The sequence below is a fragment of the Lepus europaeus genome, chromosome 12 (genome assembly GCF_033115175.1).
Source record: "Lepus europaeus isolate LE1 chromosome 12, mLepTim1.pri, whole genome shotgun sequence".
NCBI classification, from domain to species: domain Eukaryota; kingdom Metazoa; phylum Chordata; class Mammalia; order Lagomorpha; family Leporidae; genus Lepus; species Lepus europaeus.
In genome coordinates, this window is record NC_084838.1 from 47891683 (window position 1) to 47909659 (window position 17977).

At 42.4% G+C, this 17977-nt stretch overlaps 2 protein-coding genes across 3 annotated transcripts in view; both read left to right on the plus strand.

Moving 5' to 3' along the window:
* The window catches only part of PLAA (phospholipase A2 activating protein), a 43800-nt gene extending 38952 nt beyond the window's left edge, over positions 1–4848 (plus strand). Inside the window, 2 exon segments of the mRNA XM_062208125.1 lie at positions 1419–1760; positions 1763–4848. Of these exon segments, the coding sequence (XP_062064109.1) occupies positions 1419–1760; positions 1763–1983 (563 nt within the window). The 3' untranslated portion in view covers positions 1984–4848.
* A 7341-nt stretch (positions 4849–12189) lies between these two features.
* Positions 12190–17977, plus strand: part of CAAP1 (caspase activity and apoptosis inhibitor 1) — a 146071-nt gene continuing 140283 nt past the window's right edge. For both annotated transcript variants that reach the window (XM_062208127.1, XM_062208126.1), the window contains exon 1: positions 12190–12568. In XM_062208127.1, coding sequence (XP_062064111.1) covers positions 12281–12568 — 288 coding nt within the window. In that variant the 5' untranslated portion in view covers positions 12190–12280. The remainder of the gene's footprint in view (positions 12569–17977) is intronic.

Genomic DNA, 17977 nt, shown 5'->3' on the forward strand with positions numbered 1-17977 from the left:
TGAACACTGACATAATTTTTTTGTTTTTTGAGTTATTTAAGTATTTTTTATTACAAAAACATCCTTTCCACCATTACTTTTCCTGCCATTGACTAATTGAAAAAAAAAAAAAAGGTCATTGATTTCTACAAAATGGCCATGTTGTAGAGTTGGGTAGTTGCTTGATATATTCCTCTATCTCTGTTTCTGCTGGTGGTATTAGATTTTGGCTCAGTAGTCATTAGGTGAAAATTCTCTACAAATGATGCTACATACTACTTTTACAGTATGGAGCACACAATGTTGGATTTCCCTATTTTTAAAAAAATTTTTTTTTGACAGTTATAGACAGAGAGAGAGAAAGAGAGAAAGGTCTTCCTTCCATTGGTTCACTCCCCGAAATGGCCGCTACGGCTGGTGTGCTGCGCAGACCAGAGCCAGGTGCTTTTTCCTGGTCTCCCATGCAGGTGCAGGGGCTCAAGGACTTGGGCCATCCTCCACTGCCTTCCCAGGCCACAGCAGAGAGCTGGACTGGTAGAGGAGCAACCGGGAATAGAACCTGGCACCCATATGGGATGCCAACGCCGCAAGGCAGAGGATTAACCAAGTGAGCCACAGCACTAGCCCCCCGCATTTCCTATTTTTAGTGATTGTTTAGTACATTGATTCAGGTGGTACCTACCTAAGCCCCTTGATTACTGACCAACCTGAAGCATCCTGTTATCTGTTGTTAACTGAAATTCTAACTCTTTGATCTTATAGGATTTTTTTTTTTTTTTTTTAATTTTATTTGAGAAGTGGAGTTACAGACAGTGAGAGGGAGAGACCAAGAGAAAGGTCTTCTTTCCATTGGTTTGCTCTCCAAATGGCCGCAATGGCCGGAACTGTGCTGATCCGAAGCCAGAAGCCAGGTGCTTCTTCCTGGTCTCCCACATGGGTACAGGGGCCCAAGGACCTGGGCCATCTTCCACTGCTCTCAGTCCACAGCAGAGAGCTGGATTGGAAGTGGAGCAACGGGACTAGAACCGGCATCTACATGGGATGCCGGTGGCACTGCAGGCGGAGGATTAACCTACTGAGCCATGGCGCCGGCCCCCTCTTACAGGATTTTTAATAGCAAGGTCCCTGCCCAGGGTATTCGGTTCAATTTTGAATACACACTGTCAGGCTATTTGATAACATGAGTGAGTTACCATATTTTTAAAGCATATATATGATCTTACAGCAATAAATCCAGCCTGTATTAGCGAGAAAAAAATAATAAATACAAGTATATATTTTTTAAAGCAAGTAGATGATTTTTCACATTTTCTAAAGTACTCATATGTTAAAATTGTCACTTGTATTATATTAGGAAAATAATGTCCTAAAAAACTGCATAACAGTCATAAGGAATTTTTTGAATTTCATAAGCCTTAATGAATTTTTCTTTTTAATAGATATTGTCTTCCCTGCACTTGATATCCTTCGGCTGTCAATTAAACATCCCAGTGTGAATGAGAATTTCTGCAATGAAAAGGAAGGGGCTCAGTTCAGCAGTCATCTTATCAATCTTCTGAACCCTAAAGGAAAGCCAGCAAACCAGCTGCTCGCTCTCAGAACTTTCTGCAATTGTTTCGCTGGCCAGGCAGGACAGAAGCTCATGATGACCCAGAGGGAATCCCTGATGTCCCGTGCAATAGAACTGAAATCAGGGAGTAATAAGAACATTCACATTGCTCTGGCTACATTGACCCTGAACTATTCTGTTTGTTTACATAAAGACCATAACATTGAAGGAAAGCTCAGTGCTTATCCGTGATTAGCACAATCTTGGAAGTTGTACAAGACCTAGAAGCCACTTTTAGACTTCTTGTGGCTCTTGGGACACTTATCAGTGATGATTCAAATGCTGTACAGTTAGCCAAGTCTTTAGGTGTTGATTCTCAAATAAAAAAGTATTCTTCAGTGTCAGAACCAGCTAAAGTAAGTGAATGCTGTAGACTTATCCTAAATTTGCTGTAACAGTGGGGAAAGGGGTGAAAGTTTAAATTGATAATTGTTTTGCTCATATTTTCCATGACTGATTACAAATGATTTAAAAAATACTGTGGATGAAGTAAAATTTCAGATCTTGTAAAGTCCTGGGGAGAGGAAACGAGGCAGAAATAAAATTTTGCACTGATGAACTGTGAGATTTTCCTATGTAATTTAAGTAGATTTTGAAGGTTACAGAAGCAATGCAAGGAAGAGCAATAATTAATAGCACCACAACTACAATGGTATTTCTTCCTTAGCTTGGCTGCTTAGGAGAATATAGTGGATTTACTTTTATAACCTGATTTCATTATTTATGTACAACAAATTGTTCATTATTGACAGTTATCTTTTTTTTTTAAAGATGTATTTATTTATTTTAAAGGCAGAGCTACAGAGGGGCAGAGAGAGAAGTCTTCCATCTGCTGGTTCACTCCCCAAATGGCCACAATGGCCAGAGCTGAGCTGATCCAAAGCCAGGAGCCAGGAACTTCCTCCAGGTCTCCCATACAGGTGCAGGGGCCCAAGGACTTGGACCATCTTCTACTGCCTTCCAGGCCATAGCAGAGCAGCTGAGTCTCGAATTGGTACCCATATGGGATGCTGGCACTACAGGTGGCAGCTTTACCCACTATGCCACAGTGCCGGCCCCAGTTACTTTTTTTTTTTTTTTTAAGATTTACTTATTTATTTGAAAGGCAAAGTTAGAGAGAGAGAGAGATCTATCCACTGGTTCATTCCCTAAATGGCCGCAATGGCCAGAGTTGGACCAGTCCAAAGCCAGGAGCCGGGAGCTTCTTCTGGGTCTCCCACATAGGTACACGGGCCCAAGCACTTGGGCCATCTTCCACATTAGCAGGGAGTGGAGTAGCCTGGACTGGAACTGGTGCCTATATGGGATGCTGGCACTGCATGTGGCAGCTTTACCTGCTGCACCACAGTGCCAGCACTGGCAGTTATCTTTTATCTAATTTCTCCAGTTCCTCTCATTGCTGGATTCTTTCAATAGCACTGATACATGTCAGGATGATCTTCTAGGATGACTACTTTAAAATTAAAAAAAAAAAGTTATGTTTATTCATGTATTGAAAAGGCATAACAATTTTTTGATTTAAGTCATTTGTAAATAGTATATTCTTTGCTTGAATAGTATTTTTTGCTTGATGGTCACTTTTAGATGAAGAAAAATCAAATAGGAAAGCTGTGTTAGGCCACATCAATTCAGACTGCTGACACCTCAAATCAACTACAATCTTAGGTATAGTTTTTTTTTTTTAAATTTCACTTTTGGGGGTTACTTCCTTTTTCATCCCAGTTTTGATATTTGATTGTTTATTTTGGGTCATTTCCATTATTTCAAAGGGGATCTGGAACATGTTGAATTTTACCAGGCAATTGTGCAAGAAAGAACACATCGCACTATTATTTGAATGTCTAGAGCCTGTCATATGAAGCTAGTATTTTTGAAGTAGTATGGTCCAGGTAATGTACTACACTTTGACCTTTGATCCTCAAAATAAATGACATATAGAATTATCTGTTTTTAGAAGTAAAAATACTGGAATGAATCATATGAGAAGAAAAGTAAAGTAAAAAATTAGTTAACTACTCAAAATACATGCAATGCTATACTTCCCAGAGAGATCATCAGATTTGAAGGTAAACATCCTAATAACTCATTAATTAATGTATTGTGTTGGAGATAACCCAGTTTCTCAAAAGAAGTATAACTACTCCTATGTTAAAAACGAGAGAGGGCTTTTTAGAAAGAGGACTTTCCCTAGACTAGTGAGCAACATTTGAAACTTATGGTAGAAGAAACCGTGAGTAGGAGCATTCAGTCTGGGTGTTAGCATGCCTGCTGATAGGGTGCCCAAGTTGGATTCTGGCTTCAGTCCCTGATTCCAGCTTTCAGCCAATAAAGATACCGGGAGGCAGCAGTGGCGGCTCAAGTTATTAGGTTTCTATCACCCACATTAGGTGGCTTGGGTTCCGCTCCCTGCTCCTGGTTTCAGCCTGACATAACCCCAGCAAGTGCAGGTGTTTGGGGAGTCAACTAGAAGTGGAAGCTGCATGTCTGTCTGTCTGTAGCTTTCTGCTTCAAATTAAAAAACAAAGCAAACGAAATCACGAGTTTCCTGACTCAGTGGCCAAATTGCAGTCTAAGAACAGTTCTGCACTAAGGACTGTAAAATGTTTACTACGTTCCACTTGCACTAATTAAATTAAAAGGAAAAAAAAAAACTTTTCACAAAAAAAAAGCAAGGAAGGAAGGTGGGAGGGGAAGGGAGGGAAAGGGGGAAAGGAAAAAAGAAAAAAAGTACTCTTCCTAATTGGGTAAGGAAAAGTTCTGATTTATAGGATGGCCTATGGGGAAAACTTGGAATATTCAAAGGGAATGGATAAAAAGTTAATATAGGTAAGTACACTTTGCTAAGTATTGTGACTTCCTGGTGTGTACCTGGACTTTAAGTGTTCTGTTTGCTAGTCCAGCTAGGTACCTGTGCTTTACTTCTCGAATAGGGATCTTGGGGGGGATTGTGTCAAAGTTAAGTTGAGCCTGTGTCAGCCTGGTTCCATTATAGTACACTGCTTTTTTTTTTGTAATACATTCACTCTAGTATGCAGTAACAAGTACAAACAATTAATGCAATACTTTGAGAAACTGGCTACCTTTAAATAATGGTAGGACATAAAATCTTGATTAATAATAAGAGTTAACTCTTGAAAAATGAAAGGGGTGCCAAATTGTAAACATTGTTTGCTTCCTATCTCTATGTAAGTCTTTTTATAACAAGATGTATTATACCATTTCATGTTTATTGAAAAATATTTATAAAATACAATTTAGCAAAAGAGGAAAAGTTACACTTGAGTGGTTTAATGATATTTTAATGATTTTTTTTCTTTAAACTTTTTCTTTGTTATTTTCTGAATATAAACATAATCAACACTCACTGAGTAGAAACACATGCATCCCTCAATGAAAATTGTTTTTAGGGACATGCATTGTGGTGCAGAGGGTTAAGCCTCCACTTGAGGTGCCTGCAGTTCATAATGGAGTATGAGTTTAAGCCCTGGCTGTGCCATTTCCAACTTAGCTCCCTGCTAATGCACCTGGAAAGCTAGGGGATGATGGCCCAAGTACTTCAGCCACAGCCATCTGCTCGGGAGAACCAGGTAAGTTTCTGTGTTAGTCCTGGCTGTTGCAGCTGTTTGGAGAATGAACCAGCAGGTGGAAGATCTCTGTTTCCCTCACCCTCTCTTTGTTACTCTGCCTTTCAAATAGATAGATAGATAGATACATAAGCAAGCCAGCCAGCCAGCCAGCCAGCTAGCCGGTGCTGTGTGGGCACAGGTTCATGTCCCAACTGCTCCTCTTCTGATCAGCTCTCTGCTATTGCCTGGGAAAGCAGTGGAGGATAGCCCAAATGCTTGGGCCCCTCCACCACACGGGAGACCCAGAGGAAGCTCCTGGTAGCTGGCTTCGGATCAGCCCAGCTTCTGGTTGTTGAGTCCATTTGGGGCGTGAACCAGCAATGGAAGACATTTCTCTCCGTCTCGCCCTCTCTGTGTCTGTAGCTTTGCCTCTCAAATAAATAAATAATCTTAAAAAAACAATTGCCTCTAATCCCACCATTTAGAGAGAACCATTTATAACATCTTGTGACATGCTGATATGTAAACATTTGCTTTTATTTTTTAAAAAGGAATTGTATCAGACATACCATTTGATAACTTGGTTTTTAAACTTAACATACATAGTACATATATCTCCACCTTAATAAATAAAATATTCTATTATCTGCATATACCCATTACCTCTTTTTTTTTTTTTTTTTTTTTTTGACAGGCAGAGTGGACAGTGAGAGAGAGACAGAGAGAAAGGTCTTCCTTTTTGCCGTTGGTTCACTCTCCAATGGCCGCTTCGGCCGGCGCATCGCGCTGATCCGAAGCCAGGAGCCAGGTGCTTCTCCTGGTCTCCCATGCGGGTGCAGGGTCCAAGGACTTGGGCCATCCTCCACTGCCTTCCCGGGCCATAGCAGAGAGCTGGCCTGGAAGAGGGGCAACCGGGATAGAATCCGGCGCCCCAACCGGGACTAGAACCTGGTGTGCCGGCGCCGCAAGGCGGAGGATTAGCCTGTTAAGCCACGGCGCTGGCCCCCATTACCTCTTATCTGCCACTCTTCTAGTTTTTGATACCAAGAAGTGCTATGACAAATCTCTCCCAAGAGTATTAATAGTTCCCTAGGAGTACTAGGGTTCTCCAAAAAGCTCATGGATGTTTTATATTATGAACAAAACTATAAATACATTTCAAAATATTTTTGCACCAAAATAAACATCTAATCCCATTTTCCACAAACCTTCTGGAGTGCCCTTCTACATTTCAAAATGGCATTTGAGGTAATGCACATTTTTTAGACTGATGCATTTTTTTCTTTTCTTTTGAAAGATTATTTTTGAAAGGCAGGGTTACAGATACAGACAGGTCCTCCATCTGCTGGTTCACTCCTCAAATGCCTGCAACTGCTGGAGCTGTGCCAATAAGCAGCCAGGAGCCAGAAACTTCTTCCAAGTCTCTCACACAGGTGCAGGGTCCCAAGAACTTAGGCCATCTTCTACTGCTTTCCCAGGCCCTAGCAGAGAGCTGGATTAGAATTGGAGCAGCCGGGACACGAATCGGTACCCACATGGGATTCCAGCACTGCAGGAGGAGGCTTTACCTGCTGTGTCACAGTGCCGGCCCCTGCATGTTGCCTAATCATCTCTAGGGTTCAACTCTTGGGATTAGTGTCCTTCACATTGCATTTAAAACTCCATTAGCTCAGTGATTGTCTCCATTTCTTATCTACTCTCTGGCATTACATTTGTAGATGAGTATGTTACTATTCTAGCTTTAAAATTATTTACTTATTTATTTGAAAGACTTACAGAGAGGGAGACCCAGAAAGACGTCTTTACATGCTGTTTCAATCCCCATGTGACTGTCATAGCTAGGATTGAACCAGGGTGAAACCAGGAACAAGCAGCTTCATTCAGGTCTTCTGCAAAGGTGGTAGAGGTCCGAGCACTTGGACCATCTTCTGCTGCTTTTATCAGACCATTAGAGTGAGCTGGATCACAAGTGGAGCAACTGGGACACGAACCGGTGCCCGTATGGCATCTCTGCATTGCAGGCAGTGGCTTTATCTTCTATGCCACAATGACTGCAGTGTTTAATAACTAAAGAGCAATGCAATGAAATTTTTAAGCTCACCAAATGATGGGAGAAGCATAGCTAAGAAAGGATTCTTTAGAAAGATAATTCTGGTTTGGGGGCCGGCGCTGTGGCACAGCGGATTAAAGCCCTGGCCTGAAGCGCCAGCATCCCATATAGGTGCCGGTTCTAGCCCTGCTGCTCCTCTTCCATTCCAGCTCTCTCCTATGGCCTGAGAAAGCAGTAGAAGATGGCCCAGGTCCTTGGGACCCTGCTCCTGGCTCTTGGCTTCTGGCTTCAGATCAGCGCAGCTCCAGCCGTTCTGGGCATCTGGGGAGTGAACCAGTGGATGGAAGACCTCTCTGTCTCTACCTCTCTCTCTAACTCTGCCTTTTAAAATAAATAAAATAAATCTTAAAAAAGATAATTCTGGTTTAAGAGTAGGAACTGGGTCCTAAGCAATTGTCACAATATATCTTAAGTTTATTTTGTGAGGCAATCATATAATGCATAAAGGAGAATTTGAAGTATCTTGTTTCCAAGACGTCTTAAGAGAAAAATTGCCCACCAGAGATGAGAAAGTGTTACTCAGTCTGGGGTGGGCATTTGATGCAGTGGTTAAGATGCCACTGAGGAGGCTGGTGTTTTGGCATAGTGGATAGATGCCAGTATCCATCTGGGTTTCAGTTTAAGTCCTGGCTGCTCCACTTCTGATCCAGCTACCTAATAATGGCCTGGGAAAGCAATGGAAGATGGCCCAAATGCTTAGGCCTCTGAACCCAGCTCCTGGCTCCTGGCTTAAGCCTGGCCCAGCCTTGGCCCTTGTGGTCATTGAGAGTGAACCAGCAGATGGAAGACTTCTGTCTCTTTTCCTCTCTAATCTTTTCAAATAAAAAAAAATCATCTTTATTTAAAAAAAAAAATGCTACTTGGGACACCTGCATCCCATATCAGAATACTTGATTCAAGTCCCGACTAGTATACTTCAGGTCCAGCTTCCTCATAATGCACACCCTGGGAGGCCACAGATGATGGCTTGAGTGCTTGGGGCCCTACCACCCATGTGGGAGATCCAGATTTGAGTTCCAGGCTCCTGGCTTCAGCTTGACCGAGCTCTGGCTGCTCTGGCCATTTAAGGAGTGAAACAGATAGCACCTCCATGCACACCTTGAAAAGAAAGTTATCAATCTTTTAAAATAATTTCTAGTGTATTTTTCTCTTGAAAATGTTATGTGGCATATGGGGTTAGAGTTGTAGCGCAGCACATTAAGCTTCTGCCTGCAATTCCCTCATCCTATGTGAGCCCTGATTTGAGTCCCCTGCTACTCCAATTCTGATCCAGTTCCCTGCTAATGTGTCTGAGAAAGCATCAGGAGATGATGGCCCAAGTGTTTGGGTCTCTGCCACCTATGTAGACTTAGATGGCATTCCAGACTCCTGGCTTCAGTCTTGTCCAGCTCTGGCCGATGAGCTCATTTGAGAGTTGAACCAGTGGATGGAAGACTTCTCACGATCTCTCCCTAACTCTTTGTCTTTCAAATAAATAAATAAATCTTTTAAACAAACAAATTATATGTGGTACAGTTACAATTTAAATACCATTTTGGAGACAACAATTTTTACATGATTTTCCCTTTTTTTAACATTTCACAAAGATTTTTAGCTGGTTATTTCTAAAGCTGCTTTAAGTCCCTTTAATTTTTTTTTTATAGATTTATTTATTTATTTGAAAGGCAGAATTACAGAGAGAGAGATACAGAGGTCTTCCATTTGCTGGTTCACTCCCCAAATGGCCACAACGGTCAGAGTTGGGCCGATCTGAAGCCAGGAGCCAGGAGCTTCTTTTTGGTCTCCCACCAGGTGCAGGGCCACCTTCTACTGCTTTCCCAGGCCATAACAGAGAGCTGGATTGGAAGTGGAACTGCTGCGACTCCAACCAGTGCCTATGTGGGACGCTAGCATTGCAGGGGGTGGCTTTACCCACTGCACCACAGCGCTGGCCCCAGTCCCTCTAATTTTTTAACAAAAATGTTCATACATAAAAGTGAAGGAGCGGGGCTATTGTTACGGCATAGTGAGTGAAGATGTCACCTGTGACACCTTCATCCTGTAGGAGCACTGGTTTGAGTCCTGGCTGTTCCAGTTTGGGTCCAGTTCCCTGCTAATGCACCTGGGAAAACAGCAGAACATGGTCCAAATACTTGGGCCTTACCATCCATGTGGGAGACCCAGATAGAGTTCCAGGCTCCTGGTTTCAGCCAGCCCCAGGTATCGTGACTATTGATGGGAGTGAACCAGTGAATATCTGTGTCTTTTCCTCTCTGTAACTCTGCCTTTCAAATAAATAAGTCCTTAAAAATAAATGTAAATGAAAGGGCAGTCACTTGGGCTAGAAGTTAAGACACTGGTTAGGACGCCCTCATCCCATACTGGAGTGCCTAGGTTTGATATCCTCCAGCTCCTGACCCCAATTTCTTGCTGATGGAGATCGTGGGAGGCAGTATGATTACCCATGTAATGAGGTCCTGCCATCCACACGGGAGGCCCGCATTGAGTTGCTGCCTCTTGATTTTGGCCCAGCCGTGGCCACTGCAGGTAACTGGGGAGTTAACAAGCAGATGGAATCTCTCTCCCTCTCTCATCTGCACATTGGCTGAGAACTGCTCTAGGCTGGGGTTCATGGCGTGGCTTAGCTGGGGAAGCTCTGCTCTACTTGTTTCTCATTTGTCTTCTGAGATCAGTGGGTATACAATTTTCATGGTGATGGTGGAAGACCAAGTGTTACCTACCTGTCCTAATTGCACAAGGTGTTTTTTTTTTTTTCCCTAAGACATCACTTGCTGTGCATCTGTGAACATCCATACTATGAATTGGAGTTTAATCTGGATATTGAATGTCCCCCAAAGACTCATGTAAAAGGTTTGGTCCTCAACATTTTATATTCATGTCATTGAGATGGTGGAAACAATCCAGTTATGTGTTCGATGTGGGGCTTTTCAGAGGTGATTGGATTGGATCAGATCAGGTCATTAGGGCAAAACCTTCATGATTAAATTCTGGTGGTTTTATAAGAGATCACACAGAGGCACACATGCTGTTTCTTGCTAGTAATTCTGTGTCACTTTGGGTTTCTCCCAGCAAGAATGCCGTCACCATATGGTGACTGAGACTTGTCTGATCTTGGACTGTGCACCTCCAGAAACAGAAACCAAAATAAACATGTTTCCTTCATGATTAGCCTGTGTCAGGTATATTTTTTAATAGTAATGAAGAGCTGATGAATAAGACCCACTTAGTCAAAGTCAGCCACATGGCAGAGCCCCTGGGCAGGGGATTATGTCTTTCACCTGTAGCAGGAGGGTGCTGCCAAATTTCACGGCAAAGGGTATTGATGCAGTGATGGGTGAAGAAGTAGGCTGATAATGCAATTTACCACAGTGGTGTTAGAAAAACAGCTCTCTGTGGGTTCTGACATTTTCAGCTCAGCACTTAACACACATTTGTGTCTAGCATGTTCCAGGCATTGTATTAGGTGTTGGGACTACATGGATGTATAATGTATGGCCTCTGTTTGTGAGAAACAACAGTATATTGTAGAAAGTGTTGAGCAAATCTCTGTAGTAAAAATTTCTGGATGCTCTGAAGTGACAGCAGTGGGCTACATAAAGAATTTTAGCAGGAATGAGAATGGAAGTCATTTGGAAAAACTCTTAAGTAAGTAACATAAGTAGAAGTAAGGTTGTTGAATAGTCTTGAAGGGTTTATTTCTAGGGAACACACATGGCTGGAAAGAAAAAAGCTTTTCAGATCATGGAAGATCTTACATGTTGTATTAGACTTAGTTTGCAAGTGACATGAACCAACTCAGATTAGTTTAATTGGCAGAAAAAGAATTATTGACTCACTGATGGAAAATTAGACACCAGGATTTTCTTATTTTAAATGCAAGTGTCTTGTTGGCCTCATTTTCTTAGAAACTGTCACAGGATAGAGAGCAGTACATCTAGGAGATGAGATGAATTTCTTCATAGTTCATCACTTAAGATGAAAGACTAAATTCCTCACCTATTATCTCTTTATAAAATCCCAGCCAATTACTGATTGACCTAAGAATTAATGCATGCCTATCCCTGGTGAATCACTGTGATCAGTGCTCACTGGGTTGGTGAAGAGTAGTTACAAAAATGGCATATAAATACCAATCTCTATCTATTCTCCCCTATACTTGTTTGAGGGCAGAAAAGCTGTCTGCATTTGTTACAAAGTTTTAAGTCCTGAAGAATGTTTACTGCTGGGCTCTTAAGCACTGTAAGTTTGAACCACAGGAATCTGTTAGATGCTGATATTCTTTGATCAATATCTTTTGGGGGTACAAAACATCATAGAGAGTAACTTTTTCTTCAGTTATTCACTGTTGCATTATTCTAAAAAGTGAAAGGCTGTCAACAACCTAAATGCTAAGTACTTAGATATTAAATAAATTAGGAATATAATGAAATGCTGGAGCCAAGTGTCTTTAGATTAACAAGGAGTCGGGCGTAGAAATCAGTATAAATGGGGAAAAACAAAGAAGTACAAGAGCCCTATTCCTATACAACTCCCTAAAATTAAAACAAAACAAAACAATAATTTGCTAGGGGTTGACACTGAGATGAAACTACTTTTTCCTAAATTCTCTATTGTTCTACGTGGTTAAGTCTCCTAGAATTTGCAAATTAAAATGGAGAAGAAATTATACTTTTACTGGGTATTGTTATAAACCGACAGACATCGAAAAGCACTATCAGTAAGGCAAATATCTGCTGCAGGGCTCTGCCTCCCACCCCCTTCATGTATAAAAAGGAAAAGCCACCGCGAGCGGGCCCAGCCGCTCCATTTATAACCTAGGGTCACCCTCCTCAACTCCGAGGAGCTGTGCGATTGGCCCCGCCACCGCCTCCAGAAATGCCTCACCACGTTCTGCGCCAGCGCCGGAAGTGACGCAACACCGGCGACGCCAGCGCCAGTCGCCGGCTGCAGGAGGAGGGAATTTTCGGTCGCTCCGGAGACGGAGGGCTTCCCCTGGATGGTTGCAGCAGAGGGATCATGACGGGGAAGAAATCTTCCCGGGAGAAGCGGCGCAAACGTAGCAGTCAGGAAGCAGCCGCGACGGTCGCGGCCCCGGACCTCGTCCCCGCCCTGGGTGGCAGCGGCAGTGGCAGCACCAGCGGCTGCGGGAGCACGAGCGGCTGCGGGAGCGTCAGCTGCTGTGGGAACTCCAGCCTCACTGGCAGTGTCACCGGCGGGGGCAGTGGGAGCAGCGTGGAGCGCAGCGAGCGCCGGAAGCGGAGGAGCACCGACTCATCTTCCAGCGTCTCGGGCTCCGTGCAGCAGGTGCGTGCGCTCCCCTCTCGCCGCTTCCTGGAGCCGCTGCTTTATTTTTTATTTTTTTATTTTTTCTTCGAAAAAGGCGGGCTACGGGCGTGATGGGGGGCACCGGCCGGAGATTCCACCCGTACTTGAGGTCCATTCTTATCAGTCCCGTTGAGCCCCCACGCTCCCGTGTCTTTGGACTTAAAAGTTTCTGAATCTGCTCACCAGCTAACTTTGTTTTTTCAAAAAAGCACACTTGGCCCCTTCCATTCCTGTGGTCTCCTCAGTCTCCCGGAAGAGTGTGTACTGGAAGCTGGCCTTGCCTTCAGTGCCCTTGTGAGCCGTTCGCTTTAGTTCTCTCTTCATCTTCTGTTTTTAGTACGTTGTGATGAAGTCCACATTACACATGAGAAACCCGAGGCCCCGCGCTTTTCCCCCCACAGCCCCAGAGATGAATAGCTCCTAGACCTGAATCTGGGGTCTGACTCCACCAAAAGTATGCTCTGTATGCACCATGAGCCTGCTCAGATAGCCCCGTATTAAGATACTTTATAAAACGAATAAATGCATAAAATTCATTCAACCCAGAGATAAAGGAAGAAGTGTGGAAGGGCCTCTTCATGCTTTCCCATTAACGATTTGATGCACAGTCTCTCTTCATCACTTCTTGTCGCATGGCTGAGTTTTAAGATTCTATACGTAAGCTTTATTGTGTCCCCCATTGGACTGGGTAAACCCCTGCGTTGTTGGGATAGGTTTCTTTCTGTACATTTTAGTTGTTTTATGGTGAGTTCCCTGTATTTCTTAATCTCTAGTGATAAGTTTTTAATTCTTACTACACACAATACAATAACTGACACCTTTGTACATATAGCTTTATGTAAGATAATTTAGGATAGAATCTCAGGAGTGACATTACTGGGTCAAAATGTGTGCAGTTTAAAAAAACTTGGTAGGTGCCACAAAATGCCTTTCATGTAAGATTTCATCGATTTATAGTTCAAGCAGTGAGTGAGGATACTCATTTCTACTAGTCTTTGCTAACTTTCAAATCCCATGTTATAAAGATTTGCCAAACTAACAAGTCAACTTAATGCTGCAGTTGCTTTAATTTATATTTTCCTAATTAATGGTGAGGTTGAACATTTTTACATTTTTATTTGCTATTTGATTCCTTATGTAATATGTACATATCTTCTGCTAGTTTTTCTCTTTGACTGTTTTCATTTTATTACTGGTAAGTTCTCAGTATTTTTACACAAAGTCTTGATTCTAAACCTTTGTGTGGTGTATACTATAAATGTTATTATAATTTTGTTCAGTGTATACCGAACCTAATGATTTCTTTGTAGTCAAACCTCTTGTCTCTTTTTGCCTTCTGGATTTTGTTCTATAGAATGATCTTTCCTACTCAGGAGTATAAAAGTAATCTGTATTGTAGTGTTTTTAACATGACATCTTTAAATTGGGAGTTATGTAGGCATGGGTGATTTATTTTTATGTATTTTCTTGTGTCTAGCCACACAGCCAAACAAAACTAATTTGTTATTTAGAATTTTTTTCTCCAAAAAAATTTCTGCTAACAGTGAATTTTATCTCTTCCTTTTAGCATTGAAAATTTTTTGGTCATTGTTGCAGCATTCTTTCCCCAATTTCTTTTTTTTTTTTTTATTTTCGGTAACATTCCTGATGTACTGCCAATGAATATATTTGTCATTTTTTTTTTTTTTTGACAGGCAGAGTGGACAGTGAGAGAGAGAGAGAGAGAGAGAGAAAGGTCTTCCTTTGCCGTTGGTTCACCCTCCAATGGCCGCTGCGGCCGGCGCACCGCGCTGATCCGAAGCCAGGAGCCAGGAGCCAGGTGCTTCTCCTGGTCTCCCATGGGGTGCAGGGCCCAAGCACTTGGGCCATCCTCCACTGCACTCCCTGGCCACAGCAGAGAGCTGGCCTGGAAGAGGGGCAACCAGGACAGAATCCGGCGCCCCAACCGGGACTTAGAACCCAGTGTGCCGGCGCCACAAGGCGGAGGATTAGCCTGTTGAGCCACGGTGCCGGCCTGTCATGGTTTGATAGATAGATTTCATCAGGTTAGGAAAATTTTCTTCAACTCCTAGTTCACTTGGGCTTGTAGAATTTTATCAGATGGTTTCTGGCTTTCTGTTGGTAAAATAACATAGTTTTTCTCCTTTAATCAGATAATGTAATTTGTTTTAAAGGAGATGCCCATTTATTATTTTTTAAAAGATTTTATTTATTATTTATTTGGGAGGTAGAGTTACACACTGTAAGAGGGAGAGACAGAGAGAAAGGTCTTCCATCCACTGGTTCACTCCCCAAATGGCCATAATGGCTGGATCTGAAGTGATCCAAAGTCAGGAGCTATGAGCTTTTTCCAGGTCTCCCACATGGGTGCAGATGCCAAAGCATTTGGGCCATCTTTTGCTTTTCCCAGGCCATAGCAGAGGGCTGGAAGCAGCAAGAATTAGAACTGGTGTCCATTTGGGATGTTGGCACCGCAGGTGGAGGATTAACCTACTGAGCCATAGCGCTGGCCCCTAGATAATGTAATTTTAAAAATTATTTATTTATTTGAGAGGTAGAGAGAAAGACACATGGAGTCAAGTCCTATCCATGATTCACTCCACTAATGCCTGAAAGAATTGGGACTAGGTCAGGTGAAAACTGGGAGCCAGACACAGTCCTAGTCAGGAACCCAACTACTTAAGCCATCACCTGCCACCTCCTAGAGTGTATCAGCAGGAAGCTGAGATGAGAGTGGAGCCCAAACTTGAACATAGGCACTCCAGTATTGGCAGTGGGCATTCCAGCCAGTGGCTTAACTTGCTGCACCATAACACCTGCCCCAAGTTTCCTGTATTTTCCTAAGAGCTTTATTGAAATATAGTTGGCTTGTTATAACAGTTTATCCATTTCAAGTGTATAGTTCCTTGGTTTCTGGTATATTTACAGAATTGTGAATCATCTCTACACTCACTTTTAAAATATTTTCATCTCCAAAAATTGCTGTAATCCCTACTACCTCTACCCTGCTCTATCCCTAGGTAACTGCTAATTTACTTCCTAATCCTATAAACTTTCAGATTTCCCTGTTCCGGACATTGTTTTTGAAAGCCAGAGCTACAGAGAGAGAGAGAGAGAGAGAGAGAGAGAGATCTTCCATCCGCTGATTCACTCTTCCAAATGGCCGCAGCAGCTGGAGTTGGGCCAATTCAAAGCAAGGAGCCAGGAGCTTCTTCCATGTCTTCCACGTGGGTGCAGGGGCCCAAGCACTTGGGCCATACTCTGCTTCTTTCCCAGGTGCATCAGCAGGGTTTGGAAGTGGAGCAGCTGGGACTGGAACTGGCAACCGTATGGGCTGCAGGCGCTGCAAGAAGCAGCTTTACCCACTACACCACAGCACTGGCCCCTGTTCTGGACAGCTTATATGAATGGATTTATATAATGTCTGGAATTCTGTGTCTGGCTTTCTCATTTAGCATAATATTTTCAAGGTTTATCTTTGCTGTAGCACATAGGCTCATTTCTTTGTAGCACAAAGTTTCTATCTTTTCTCTGGCTGAATAATATTTCATTGTTTGGCTATACCACATTTTGTTTTCCCACTTATCATTTAGTGGACATCTGGGTTGTTTCTGCCTTCTGGCTATTATGAATAATGGTGCTGTGAATATTCATTATTCACATAATGAATATTATATTGTATATTATATATTGCTATACATTATAATATATAATGTGTACAGACGTGTTATATTTCTCTTGGGTATGTATCTAGGAATGGGGTGCTGGACTATATGGTAACTTTGTAAATTTATTTTTTCTAGCAGTGTATGAGGATTCTACTTTCAGTCTAATTATCATAGTATTCTTTACAATTTCCTAAACTAATTTTTAATCTATTCCATCAGAAGATAAAATATAAATCTACTTGGGACCAGCGCTTTGGCGTAGCAGGTAAAGCTGCTGCCTGCCGTGCCAGCATCTCATATGGGGGCCAATTTGAGTCCCAGCTGCTCCACTTCTGATTCAGCTCTCTGCTATGACCTGGAAAAGCAGTAGAGGATGGCCCAGGTCCTTGGGCCTCTGCACCCGACATGGGAGACCTGGAAGAAGCTCCTGGCTCCGGATTGGTTCAGCTCTGGCCATTGTGGCCCACTGGGGAGTGAACCAGCGAATGGCAGATCTCTCTCTCTCTCTCTCTCTCTCTCTCTCTCTGCGTCTCCTTCTCGCTCTGTCACTCTGACTTTCAAATAAATAAATAAATTCTTTTAAAAAATAGATCTACTTGATCTGTGTGATCAGGGAAGATTTTCTGAGGGAATGAGTTGAATTGATACCTGTGGTATTTGAATTTTTTAATCTTGTGAGTACAGAGTGATGTTAGTATGTACAGAAACCCTGCATCTTTGAGCTGAAGGAAGGAGAACAGATTACATTTGAGTAATTCAAAGAAGGTTGTTGTTTCCAGAACACAGATAATGAACGTGAAGAACCAGGTAGGCCATGTTACCCCCAAGAAGACCAAGGGGAACCCACTGAAGGGTTTTAAACAAGAAGGATGAGTAAGTATACATTTAATAAAATGTGTCTTCCAACTGAAAACAAAACAGAGACCTCAGTTTAGATACAGGGAGTCCAGCTAAATGGTTGTTGATGTAAGCGAGGCAAAGGATCATAGAAGTTTGGACCAGGGTTATTACAGTACATTTGGAGAGCTTGGACATGATTTGGGAGATAGAAGGTAACTTGACAGAACACAAGCTAATGGATCATGGGCAGTTAGACTGGAACCTGGTATAAAAACAAACCGGAAAGTGAAGCCTCCCGCCTGCAGTGCCAGCATCCCATATGGGCACCTGTTTGATTCCTGGTTGCTCCACTTCCTGCCTAGCTCCCTGAGAAGGCAGTAAAAGATGACCCAAGCATTTGGGCCCCTGCACCCACATGGGAGACCTGGAACAAGCTCCAGGTTTCTGGCTTCAGCATGGCCCAGCCTCGGCTGTTGCAGTCGTTTAGGGGAGTGAACAAGTGGATGGAAGATATCTCTGTCTGTCTGTCTCTATCTATCTATATCTCTCTACCTCTGCCTTTCATTTATTTATTTTTTAAATAAATAAATATTAAAAAAAGAAATGCCTTAAATACTGAAATCACTTGAAAATGAGGACCTTGAACATGATTAAATTATACAATGATTTGAAGGTGTGGTAAGCATGTTACTTTATAATGTGTGTACTATTTAACATTTTGATCCTGTTTCATATCTTTATATGAGTTTAAGTAGAATGACAATAACTGTATAAACTACCTGGAGGAATATCCTAATTCTTTGCAATCTAAATTGCAGGAAATTGTGCAATATTGAATATATCTTCATTTGCACGTACTAGAATATTATCTCTTCCCTTT